The sequence below is a fragment of the Panicum hallii genome, chromosome 9, assembly GCF_002211085.1.
Source record: "Panicum hallii strain FIL2 chromosome 9, PHallii_v3.1, whole genome shotgun sequence".
Taxonomy (NCBI): Eukaryota; Viridiplantae; Streptophyta; class Magnoliopsida; order Poales; family Poaceae; genus Panicum; species Panicum hallii.
The window spans coordinates 31,744,293-31,757,537 of NC_038050.1; the positions used below are offsets into that span (position 1 = coordinate 31,744,293).

At 47.3% G+C, this 13,245-nt stretch overlaps 2 protein-coding genes across 2 annotated transcripts; one reads left to right on the forward strand and one right to left on the reverse strand.

Moving 5' to 3' along the window:
* Positions 1 to 530: 530 nt before the first annotated feature.
* LOC112876872 lies at positions 531 to 1,527 on the reverse strand. Its single transcript, XM_025941053.1, has one exon. It carries the CDS (start codon positions 1,365 to 1,367, stop codon positions 804 to 806), a length of 564 nt encoding a protein of 187 aa, XP_025796838.1. The 5' UTR covers positions 1,368 to 1,527; the 3' UTR covers positions 531 to 803.
* A 1,174-nt stretch (positions 1,528 to 2,701) lies between these two features.
* On the forward strand, positions 2,702 to 6,807 carry LOC112873963 (glutathione S-transferase T3-like). The gene is made up of 4 exons (XM_025937080.1): positions 2,702 to 2,982; positions 4,475 to 4,548; positions 5,308 to 5,851; positions 5,983 to 6,807. The coding sequence occupies exons 3-4, from the start codon at positions 5,312 to 5,314 to the stop codon at positions 6,646 to 6,648; spliced, it is 1,206 nt and encodes a 401-aa protein (XP_025792865.1). The 5' UTR covers positions 2,702 to 2,982; positions 4,475 to 4,548; positions 5,308 to 5,311; the 3' UTR covers positions 6,649 to 6,807.
* Positions 6,808 to 13,245: the final 6,438 nt, after the last annotated feature.

Sequence of the window (13,245 nt, forward strand, 5' to 3'; positions counted from 1 at the left end):
CATTTGAAAAATTCGAATTTTAAATTTTCTATATTCAGATGTAGTTTTTGTTGACAAGATGACTTCAAATTAAAATGTTGCCAACTGTAAAATCTTATAACTTCTCAAGATCTACAAAGTTTATTTTGATTATTTTGTTATTTCTTCATCTGACATGATAATTCTAATATTGTTCACAAATCTTATATATCTCTCTTCTAGTTTCATAAACTGCGAGAGAGATATATATGTTTTGTGAACAAATATACATTTATTTTGTCAAATGAAGAAATATCCAAAATAAGAATTGTGCATCTTGATGAGTTATACAACTTTGTAGTTGAAAATATTTTTATTTAAATTAATTTACTACTTCAAAATATGATTTGAAAATTATCTTTGCCGAGTGTCTAAATAAGGCACTCAGCAAAGAACTTTTTTGCCGAGTGTCTTGAAAAAGGCACTCGGCAAAGAGCTTCTTTGCCGAGTGCCCCAGCACTCGCCAAAGAAGCTCTTTGCCGAGTGCCCGAGAAAAAACACTCGGCAAAATATTTGACACTCGGCAAAAATCTTTATTCCGGTAGTGATATATGTCGTGCTCTTTGTCCGTGTATTTCTATGACTGATGGGACCCACCTATCTTCTTCCACCTCCATCTCTTCTTCCTCCGTCCAGCGTTAAACTCTCGCATCGACGGATCCTCCCCCGCACTCTTGCGCCACCTACCTCCCCCGCTTCCCCTTCGCGCTGCTGCCCGCACCCCAGCCCGCATGCCTCTGACGGCCACATGCTACATGGCACTGCACCTTCACGCCATGTGCAAGCTACCTAGCACTAGCTAGCTGCAGTACCAATGCATCTGCAGTTGCAGAGAGGAGGGGCGTGAGGAGATGCATCTGAGCACAAACGAAGGGATCGAGGGCTTGCGGTTCAAGGTGACCCGCAGGAAGGGCTTCGTCGGTGCCGCGCGCTGCCTCTGCTCCGCCGCGGCGCTGCCTCTGCTCCGCCGCGGCGCTCGCGAGGTCTGGTCCCTCGACCTCCGCGTCGCCACCCCCTAGTCCCAGCAGCTCGAACTTGGGCGTGGTCTCCGGCGCCACGAACACCCTCCGTGCGTGCTGGAACGAGAAGGACGGCGCGGCGTCCGCATCGCCACCTAGGCTAGGCAAGCCTGACCTCGCTCCTTCCACGTCCGGGCCGCCGAGGGACGTTGTCGAGCGCCGCGACGCACGCGCGATGCTGCTTGGGCTCGGGCAGCAGCAGCAGCCGCTCCCCCTCCTCCTCCCTTGCCAAAGGACTGCGGCCTTCTCCTCAGCCCTCTTCGCATCCTTCTCCTCGGCCGCCGGCGCGGGCTTCTCCTCCGCCTTCTTCTCGGCCTCCGTCACGGCCATCTCAGTCGCCACCGCCACGACGGGCACGGCTTCATGCTTCGTCTCGTCGACCAGGCGCAGGTGCTGGCCTCCCCGTACGACACGCTCGTCGGCATCTACGATGCCTCACGGAGGTAGGAGACGATGGGTGGATCCCACAGGCAGAGAGAGAGAGAAAGAGTTCAGAGTTGGACTTAAGAGATAAGGCGGGTCGAGGAGGAGGGGGTGGGTGGTGCAGATGTACAGAAGGATCGGATGGTTAGGATGCGAAGTTGGCAAAACATGGGGAGGCAGAGCCGCGGGAGTGAGATGTGGATACTAACACTGTCTCCAGCGATATCCTCCAAATTCCATCCTCTACATTCTTCATTTACAGAATTCTCTACAAGATTTTCTCCTCTATATCTCATTTCTCTCCAACAACGTTCTCTAAATCTCGTTCTCTGTACATTAAACCCTATATTAGAAACGTATTTTGTTCTAAATTTTTGTACGTACGTATTTATCATACCTCAAACGTTATGGACATATTTTATTTTTATTTAATTCAGTGTTTGAAACGTAAAGAAAAATAGAGAAGAGGAGAGAGAATCTCTATATATAGAGGAAACCTGTAGCGTTCTATTTTAAAGAACCATTTAGAGAACGCTGCTGGAGCAATAGAGAACGGAATCTTTCTCTATATATAGAGCACAGAACGCTTTACAGTTTCCCGCTGGAGACAGTCTAAGTAGCAAAGAATCTTGACGGGTTGATTTTGACATAGAGTGGTTCGTGTAAAAGCTGTCTTGTGGACAGGTCCGGCAGCCCAACTTTAAGCTATCTCTAGCGATGTCCCGTAAAACATTCTGTTCTCTATTACGGAGGATACTATTGCTCCTGTAACGTTCCAGCGGTGCCCTCTATCGCGTGCGGTAAAATGGGGGACGAGCTCTGCGTCCCGCACAGAGGAAGGCACGACCGGCGTCCTCCTTCCCGGTCGCCCTCCGGCGCATCTCCACCAGCCCCTTCCACGTGGGCGCGGGAGGAAACTGCGGGGAGGGGAAAGCGACGGCCGCCGTTGGGTCGCCGGTGGGGAAGGGCCTGCCGGGTGCGGCGGGGCTTGGCGGGCGAGTAGATCTGGAAGAGGGGCGGCGGGGCCAGATTGGCGGGAGGCGCAGGAGCGGCGGACGCGTCTCGGTCGGCATCGGCGTTGCGCTCGAGGGCCGCCGGGGGCGGCTCGGGCCTGCGCACGGGGAGAAGGAAGTCCCGGCCGGCGTCCTCCATCCCGGTCGCCCACGCCCGCATCTTCACCAGCTGATTCCGCACGGGCGCAGGAGGAAGCAGCCGAGTAGGGTCCCCGGCGCATCGGGTCCCCGGCGGAGGAGGACCTTGCCGGTGCCCCCGCGGTCGAACTTGGTACATTGGGGCCGGGACCGGCTCGAATCTGGCGCGCGGCGGATCTGGAGGAGTGCGACAGTTCCTCCTTCGGGGCTGGCCGAGGGGAAGGCGAGAGGGACTCTCGGCCGTCATCTGCAAAGGGAGGGGGCAGCGGCGAAGGGAGACGAAAGAGGCGGCGGTCGGCAAGCCCTCGACGGCGGTTCATCTCCAGATCCGCAGACATCCCGTCTTCCTCGAAGCGGCGCCGGAGGGGAAGGTATACCTCTCGTACTTTTCTGAAGTGATGAAATTGTTCACCAATCAACAATGCTGGGATGCGATGGAACCTCACTTTGTCGTTCTTGCAACACCAGATGCTGAGCTTGTCTACATGCATGCATATAGTGTTGTTTAGATAGTCTGTCCATTACTTTGTCCTTGATGGATTGCTTGAAATTGATTGCCAACTGATTAAAAGCATCATCAATTGGTTGTGACAAGATAGGGTTGCACACTGACTAGGCACTCTACCAACATTCCTTGCTGTCCATCCTGTATTTATAAGGTTACATGCCTGAATAAAATGGTGAGACTTGTTTGATTGATCCAGTCCATCTGCTTTCCATGGAGGCATGGGCACAGTTTTAGTGCTAGATACGATCAATCCAAGAAAGCAGACGCTTTAGAGAGAGAGAATTATTTCAAGCTGTGTTTTAACCTTGCTAGTACTTTTTACGTTAGAATGGAACATCATATTGAGCTTCAAATTAATATTCAGGAACCTACCTAGCCTCTGCTTAGTCTTTAGTGTTTAGTTCAACTAAAGAGCAAACTTGCATTTTGAAAGAACCAAGCATTTTTTTGTTGGGGGGGGGGGGATTTCAGGATCTCTGAACTGAACAAATATCTAGCAAATGTCTAACTTGATGACAGCTAATAGAGATATTGCTTTATGATCAAGTGCAGCAATGGTCTAGTTGGTCTATCTGTTTCCTTTGTAGTTTGTAGTAAGAAGATACCTAGGCTTTGGAGTATCATGCTCACAGCCACCGTCTTCGCTTCCAGTTTCTTCCTCGAGCAGCAGCTTCCTTGCTGTTTTCTTGTTAGGTGAAAGGCGATACCTGGAAAATAAATATGCTAGATATCAGGTTATTATTTAACATGTTATGAAAAATGAAATTGTGTTCACAAGACAAATCTTTTTCTTGTGATAATCTTTTGTCTTGGTTGCAGAATTAGCAGCTTTATCTTTAAATTCGCTAGGATTAGCGTAGACTGCAGCATAAAGCATGAAAATGAAATAGAGGCATTGATAGATTGACTGTAGCCACATATGGCCAAATGCCTTATTTGAAAAAAAAAAAGATAAGTACATAAGAGAAAGAATGTCTATAGATAAGACCTAGAGATGTAAGATGAGCAGATAAATAGATAAGTTAGGGAGACTCACCTAGAAAGATAAGAAAAGAAGCATGCTACATAGGGCCCTTTCTGTGCAGTACACAAATGCAGTACAACGACGTAAAACACAAATACTAGGTAGCAAGAGATGAACTGACCCTTACAAATCCTTGGAGAACAAACAGCTGAATGCAGCAAAAACAACCTGACAGAAATGAACTTGTCTTATATTAGCAAGAAATGATCTGAAAAAGAAGTATCAAACTTCATAAATATAGGCAGAGCAGGAGCATCCAACCATGACAAAAACAGAACTCTGCACCATCTTTTGAGGCTGAACATATCTTCATGATGTTTTGGACAAACAGAAGACATCAATAATCATAAGCTTCAGAAGGCATCAAGTACATATTATTCACCTTGCAGCAGGAACAAACAGTTCGTAAGTTCAATTTTCAAATATGACTCAAGTACATATTACTCATGCGTCGTATATAACCTATATAACAATCTAATTTCCAAATATAGATACTTTTCTGTTCATGAATAAAAAAAGTTCAGAACTATTTAAATAACTAGATCTTTCTACCAACGAAATTCAAGGCAGACAAGGTATCTTATCAGAATATTTCAGCTTAACTATATAACAATCTAATTTACAAATATGATTTAAGAAAGAAGATACTATTTCTGTTCATGAATGAAAGAATACTGAAATCTAAATTAGCAGATTTACTTTGTAAGAAAGAATCAAATATTTCTTTTGCACCAAAGAAAGTTAAGGCAGACAAAAGGTCCCTTATCTGAACATCTCAACTTAGGTTATTGTCACTATCTAAGCACTGACTTGTGAAATATGCACTAACCTCTAAATCTAGACTGAAGGAAACACTGACATTAGTAAGGTACCCTAATCATATTTCTCTATAAGCCTCTAAACCGAATGACTATGTTTTAGGCAGTAATTAACATGGCGTAATAACATGAAACAAAGAGGTAGCTGGGCATGTTTGTTACTAAAGAGTGCAGTGTGCAAACCTACTCATATCCGATGACCAAAAGAGGTATCATTATTATTTTGCCATATATATCTCTTTTGTACTGTAAGTCACACAACTTGCTGTCCGCACATATGTTTGCAAGGTGTTTCAGTCGCCATAAACCCTTCTTCACACAAATTTTTGTGCTTTGTGATTTGTAGGGTCATGCACCGCGTGACCAATTACGCGATGCAAGGATGCAGCAACAATGACGAGAGAGAGGAGGTTGAAGCTGCTGCCAATGCTGCCTCTCGGCCGCAATGGATGGGATCGTTCCATCCATACGGAATGCCGCCACCAGTACCTCCTTATTTTTACCCTGCTCCAGCAACCATGCCGCCTCCAGCAGGACCCCCAATGCAGCAGTTCAGTGAAGGTCCGAGTGTCCGAGTGGGCGACCCCGATGCTGGGAAAAGTGGTCCGAAGGTCAAGCTTCCCAATTTCAATCCCGAAGAAGACGTAAACCTGACAAAGTGGTGGCTAAACATAAGTACTGACCCGGTTGTCAATACCGGGCAGCGGAAAGAAGGGTTTTGGTTACGGATCATGAAAGGCTACAACTCATCTCGAGGGGTTTACCCGAAGAGATCTCAGAAGTCGCTCACGACTCGTTGGGACTACATCAAAGAGTGCTGCACCAAGTTTTCCGAGTTCTACAGTAGTGTTCTGCGTTTGAATCCCAGCGGCATGTCGGACGCGGACAAGGTACTTGACATGCTTCTCAACTTCTCTACGGTTGCATTCATGGACAACATGGACCTGGATTTTACTTATATAGAGATATCCAATTTATACAATTGATACACCTTATTTTTGTCTATTCTGAGCATCTGCAGACGACGGAGGCAATGGCTTGGTATGCTGCGGCATTGCAGAAGCCTTTCACCCAGATGCACTCCTGGAAGTTATTGAAGGATGAGCCAAAGTGGGAGGCGTGCATTGGGGCTCACTCCAAGGTACATGTGCTCGACGACGACTCCTCGGATGCAGCAGCTGGCGGTGCCAACGAAGTGGGCGGTCCAGCCGAGTCTGATGTCCCGGCCTCCAGCGGGAGCAAGAGGCCGATTGGGAGGGATGCCACTAAAGCAGCGAGGAAAAAGGCCGCCACATCGTCGTCCTCGTCAGAATACATTTCACAAATGAATTATATGTGGGGCAACAAGCTGTCATTAATAAAGGAGAGTCATGCTAAGATGGCCAGCCACCACGCCACGATGGCTGTGCTGCAGGAGAAGAAGATGACTACGGAAAGGGAGCTGGAGGAACGTCGTCCGGCGCTTGAGGAGAGTCGGCTAGCAATGGAGGCGAGTCGGATGGAGATGGAGAAGAATGACAGGGAGAGTCGGATGGAGATGGAGCGGTCTCGGGCCGCCAAGGAAGAACGCGCGGAAGAGGAACGTATTCTTAGTATAGAGCTCGACAAATGCTCGCCAGCGCTACGGCTGTTCTACAAGCGACAGCAGGAGCAGATCCTTGTAAAGTACTCGTTGCCTCCTCCCTGACTGGTATCGGCCTTCCCAACTCTGCGTTGTTTGTATTATTTGAGAACTTTGTGTACGATTGCGGAACTTTGCGTGTATTCCTGATCGTAGAACTATTGTTACATGTTTGAGAACTTTTAGTGCTGAGTGTTGTATGAACTGCGAGAACTATTGTTTAAATGAACTGTGTGTTGGAAATTTGAGATTCTGCTTGTGTGCCCAAATTCAGGACAGATCGTCGATGAAGCCCAAAGCAGTTTGCAACAGGTCGTATGCTGTGAGGCACCTAGGCTGATGCAGGCACCAACATGCTGAAAATTCAGAGCCTGGAAGCTTTAGCTCTCATTCTCATTGTTGCTGCACTGGTTTCTATGGCTTTGGTTGGAGTTGCGGTATGGTGGTAACCGTCAGGGGAAGCAGGCAGGATCTTTTGGGTTGGGGCGCACACAAGCTCCTCACCCTCAGTGGGTGGTTGGAACTTGTAGCACTGCCCCTTTCACAGCTTCACAATTTCAGATATTTGTTGCGTCCAGGAGTACTGTACTGCTGCTCCGATCAAGGATCTGTTCCCAAAGCTACTAGAACGCATTGAGAAATACTAATTTGAAAAAGGAAAGCGTCAGGGCCACAGAATTGTGCCAATCTGACAATTTTGCATTGATCACCAAAGGCAAGAAGCCTAAATTAGAGTAGCATGTGCATGACACCAGCCAGCCTTCAAATCATTCACTAGTTCGACAAAAATGAAAAATGCTAAAATTCTGGAACAAGACAACAAAGATACACAGAAACTACGGACGAGCCATGATATCCTTCACAGCATCCAAAATCCTAAAATATTGGTAAAATCCTAACATCATAGAGGAATCTTGATATTTCATCCCAAATGCCTTTTGGGGCAAGTGCCACGTTCTCATAATAGAAGTATGGTGGCCCAATAGCCTGTTCAGTTAGCGATCTGTTCACTGACCCTAAACCGTTTGGCAAGTTATAACCAACCATTGGTTTTGGGAGACGCATGAGCTCATCATTAAGGGCCCTCTACTTCCTTGTGCTTGATCTCCAAACCTCTTTCTCTTTCTTTTGTTCCCTTCCATGGGCCTTCCTTTCTTTCTCCCTCCATAGGAATTATCCTGCAGAATTACATTGTCAGCCCATTACATTAGAACTGCACATTTTTACATATTTAAATTGACAGTTAAACCAAAAGGCACCTCATGGTCAGAAGATTTGCCAAAGTAACCACTTGCTGTTTGCGAGGCATAGATTGAATCAACCAAAACAGAAATGGATGCATCCTGCCCTGAGTAGTTTCAAGGTTGGAGATTAACCTTAGGAACATGGTCTCTAAAAAAAAGTTGCTTGTTTTGCTGAAGAATCTAAGGCATACGGAGGTTAGAGAGAGCATACCGCATCTAGTAACAGCCATGTTGACCTCATCTTCTGGAAATCCCATTTTCACCAAGTAATCAACTTTCTCATCGATATGCGACATCTCATGTAAGAAATACTGTACAAAAAGCATAGGAAAGCACTGAGAATACAATTGATGCATCTACATAAACTAGCAATATTAACAACCAAAGTACAAAAATAGAATTCATGAATCATCATAAATATGGACAAGTCAGGAAAACAAACAGCTGTTTGATTGAGAAAAAGATTGCAAGGGATAAAAGCAGGCGTGTAGATGAATACCTTGTAGGTAAGAAGAAGTTCAATTAATGAATCTGCCCCGTTATCCCCTGAAAGCAAAAGCAGCAGTCGAATAGAGTATGTAAAATCACCAATAACATAAATAAATGAGATGGAATGGGTTATTAAAAACTACCATTATCCTTCATGGCCTTCAGAACCATCTCCTCCGGGAAACCCATATCCACATATTCCTAAACTGAAGATGCAGATGGCCCAGCCTTCCCATTACCATTAGCAACCTTTAAAATCAGACCAATAAACAAACAACACATTACGATCATAGCCCCAACAAAAGATGGAAAAGCAACTGCATACCTTCTTCTATCATGTAATTGGGTGTGGTGTGGCGTGCATGGGGTCGCACATGTAGCACATCCGTCGCACTGGTAACCCTCGACCCATGTAGGTTCCAATTATGCACAATTAGATCCAACTGCAGGCGAAAATGGACATCACGATCTCGTAGCCGGTGATGTGCTTGAACAAAAGCATGTCGGTCCCCCAAGTTCCCCGTTGATAGGTCGACATGCTCCCCGGGATTTTCAAAGATGGTGTTCGTTGCCCTGTCACCCTCGTCCTCGATGATCATGTTATGCATAATTATGCATGCGGTCATCATATCCCGCACCTCGTCCCTATCCCATGGATAGGCCGGCCCACGAATCATTGCCCACCGGGCCTGAAGCACACCAAATGCTCTCTCAATATCCTTCCGAGCACCCTCTTATTTTGCAGCGAAGAGGCGAGTCTTCATCTCCATCGGTTGACGGACGGTCTTCACAAATGCGGGCCAGTCTGGGTAGATTCCATCTGCCAGGTAATATCCCATGTTGTATGAATGCCCATTGACTGCGAAGTTCACCGGCGTCGAGGTCCCCTGCATGAAGCGGTCAAAGAGACTCGATCTATTAAGAACATTGATGTCGTTGCAGCTACCTGGCATTCCAAAGTAAGCATACCAAATCCATAGGTTCCTGGACGCCACAGCCTCTGGAATCATAGAAGGTGACTTCCCACGGCCGGTGAACATGCCCTTCCACGATGATGGGCAATTACGCCACGTCCAATGCATGCAGTCTATGCTGCCAAGCATTCCTGGGAATCCCCGTTGTTCACCTTCCTCGATGAGGCGGCGGACATCCTCTTCATTTGGCGCTCGCAGATAGTATCCACCAAATGCATCGATGACTGCTTGACAGAAATGCTTCAAGGCCTCTTGAGCTGTCGAGGGACCGATACGCACATACTCGTCGACCGCATTGGCTGGTAATCCGTAAGCCAGGATGCGAATGGCCGCCACGCACTTCTGCAAGGCAGATATTTCCATAAGGCCTGTGCAGTCCGGACGCTGGATGAAATAAGGATCCACCCTCTGGACCACGTCGACAATCCGAAGGAACACATGCCATCGCATACGGAAGCTGCGGAGTCAAAGACAGGAAGTATTAGTTCACTCGCCATGAAACCGCAGACACATTATGTTACACATGCATGCGACGCACCGTTGTCGAAACAGCCGGTCGCCATACACCGGCTGGGGAGCGAAGTAGTCTGCCCATATCCGATGGTATCCTTCATGGTGATCACAAGGCACGATTTGGCAAGGCACCCTTTCGCGAGGCACCTGGGGACCCCCCATGGACACCATCAGGAGGGTGAAGTCCTCCAGATCGTCTAGCTCCATCTCCATTTGTCGCTGATGTTCATCTTGCTCCATCTCCGTTTGCTGTAACCAGTCCTCGAAGTCCATAGTGCGGGAGGAGGGGCGGCACCAGGCCGAGAAGCGCGGGACGATGGGCAGCGGCAGCCGAGCAGCGCGGGAGGAGGGGCGCCGGGAGCAATGGGCGCCCGAGCAGCGCACGACGAGGGAGGCAGCTCGCGCGGGCGGGCCACCGGGCTGCGAGAGGACCATCGATTCCGCGTGGGAGGCGGCTCGCGCGGGCGGACCACCGGGCCGCGAGAGGACCACCAATTCCGCGCGGGCGCGTGGCGGGACGGGCGGCTGGACGCGCGAGGCGGCTCCCGCGCATAGGGGGGGTGTGTGTCGCGGGAGGGGCGGCGGGCCGCGGGAGGTGGGGTGCGGGAGGCGGCTCGCACGGGCGGGACGACTGGCTGGGCGCGCGAGGCGGCTCCCGCGCGCGGGGCGGCGGGGCGCGGGAGGGGTGGCGGGCCGCGGGAGGTGGGGCGCGCGGGCGGCGCTGCGGGGCGCGGGAGGCGGCGACGGCGCCGTTCGGCGTTGCGGCAAGGGAAAGGGAAGTTGGAAGAAAGGATAGAAAATTAAGATTGTGGGGTATAGAAGATGGAAATAGAGGATGTTGTTGGAGTTAAGTTTGGTATAGAGAATGAAGTTCATATGGAGGAAAAAGAAAGGGGACGAGATTTACAGAATATCGCTGGAGATAGTCTTATAGCTTTATCTGCATGTACCTTACACTCCTCCTTTTAAAATTTGAAAAATAACCATTGCATGCCTCTGCACAAACCTTTTTAGAAACTTTTATAATGGTGTTGTGTTGATCATTAGTACAAGAATTTATAGTCCACGAATATAAGGATAAGGTACCACGATCATTTTAAATTCGTGGTACCTTAAACAATATGCACCACTAATAATAGATTGTATTATTTGAACATATTGGTACACCATAAAAAAAGTTTAAAATAGTTTGCTGATATTACATGGTACAAGATATTACATGTATCAAAACACACAACACTTAATTTACATGAGTCTTGACACCGCCGCAGCTCCTTGCCTCACGCGATCAGGGTCTGAGGTGACATCAGGGGGCGACGACTTCAGCTTTGTGGATCAAGGCCTCAGCAACGCAACCTGCAGCGGGGGTGGCAGTGGGACCGGCTTGCCTCCACCTCCGCTGCTGCAGCCGCGAGCATCGGCATCACCCCCGCAGCAGAGAGAGGAATCTTTGGCAAGTCCAGATCTAAGCCGGGCTGGTCCAAAATCTCCACCACCATGCCCAGATCTAGATAGTACGCGCTCCTAGAGAGGGAGAGGAGAGCACAAACAAGGAGAGAGAACGGGGAGGAGTTATATTTATGTAATATTGCGTCCGTATATATAGGTACAGTAGGTACACCATATCAAATATATGATGGGATATAATGCTAGAGCTGCAGTTACCTTTTCGGGATCTCGAAATGTACATGAAAGAACAGGATAACACCTACCTTGCTTCCCTGATGTATTATATCTCCATGCTGAGGCGCTCCACGCCGCCACTGCTCCCTTGCCTATCCTTGGTCTTGCTCCAACAAATAGTCAAGTGACAAGACAATAAGTGGAGACAAGTCAGAAACCAATCCTAGAGCACGATGATATTCCATCCATGCCCCATAGATGTCTCTTGAACTACGATGCTGCCATATGCCTCCGCTGCCCTTGTGGATTCTGGCAATGGACATCCGCCTTCATTGCTGCAAATCTCAGACGACTTGACCGATCCTGCTCCTGCCACAGCATTTGCATATTTGGATACTACTGCTGTACTTTCCGGAGGATTGGCTTCTAAGGGTATTTATCCTGCAGTAAGCTCGTGACGTACTAGGCGAGGATAAGATTCGGAGACGCTATCATGATACCCATCCTTCTTGAATCACCCAACTCTCTTCCCTCTATTCAATTTGCCTCTTCATGTTGAAAATATCAGATTGTAACTCATGCTTGTTTTGCGAAAATATCAGATTGTAACTCATGCTTGTTTTGCAAAGTAACCACCTCATTCTCTCTCCTTCCTCTATCTCCTCCACGTCATCAAAAATTCCACATAGAAGTGTATGGGACAACTTATGAGACCGCTGACGTGTAGCAATATTTTGCCCTAAGATGACTTATAAAAACGGTATGAAAAAGGACTTTCTTTAAGGAAAGATGAATAAGAAGGAAATGAGTTGAATTGACCTTCGCTATTGGAAAATATGGGTAGTATATGTATGCGTAATCTTCTTTAGTTTTGATCCCATCAAGAGTCAACTTATTCTTGGAGAGTTATATATAAAATGTATGCCGGCTGTTTGTTTCATAGCCGGCAGCTCATTGGAACCAACGAGGGCACCTAAACTCATTGGACTAGGCCCAACCTATTCAAGCCTACTCCCTCCATCCTAAGAAAAATACAATTCTAGCTTTTTTAGATAGATCAGTGGTGATATGAAAAAACTTTCATGCTCTCATTTGTTTGTCATATGAAGTTAGTTTTGGCATGCAAAACAAATCTAACCATTTAATTAGGCAGGTAATTGAGATCCAATTTCTAGAATTGGACTCTTTGTAGGATTTTTTTTCAAACTTATGATTGCACTTTTTATGAAACAGAGGAAGTTATTTTTGCTGGAATTTTGTATCCGTCCATCACAAGTCGCGGTAAATATTTTCTTTAGATATTTGGATGTCCGTTGGAATCGTGAAACTTTTTAGAAAAGCAGAAGAAGATAAAGAAACTTTCACCCTCACGGGACAAGTGACGTTTCCTAGAATATTACGATGCCAATCAGAGCCTCAGAGGCTAATACTATTCCAAATGCTATTTCTTGGTATTGTATTAGCGGAGGCAACTCCAATATTTTGTTTGGATCCACCCAGCTAATTCATTAGCTGATTAGTTGGAATTATCTAGGTTGAACCAGTTAATTGGCTAATTGATATTTAGCTTGTTAGAAAAGATTTAGTTAGACATTAGCTGGTTCCGTTTGGATCCACTGTAACTAAAATTAGCTACCTTACAATTATTAGCTGGTGGATCCAAACCCCAGGTCTCCTCGTGGCCAGCGATGCATTTGTACATGAGAAGACAGACAAAACAGAAAGGAATGACGGCATGGCGCAACGGCCGCGCAGTGCGATGCTCAGGGAAGAAAGGCAGAAGCCGCAGGAGGGGAGGTTTGGTAGGGGTCAACCGCTGC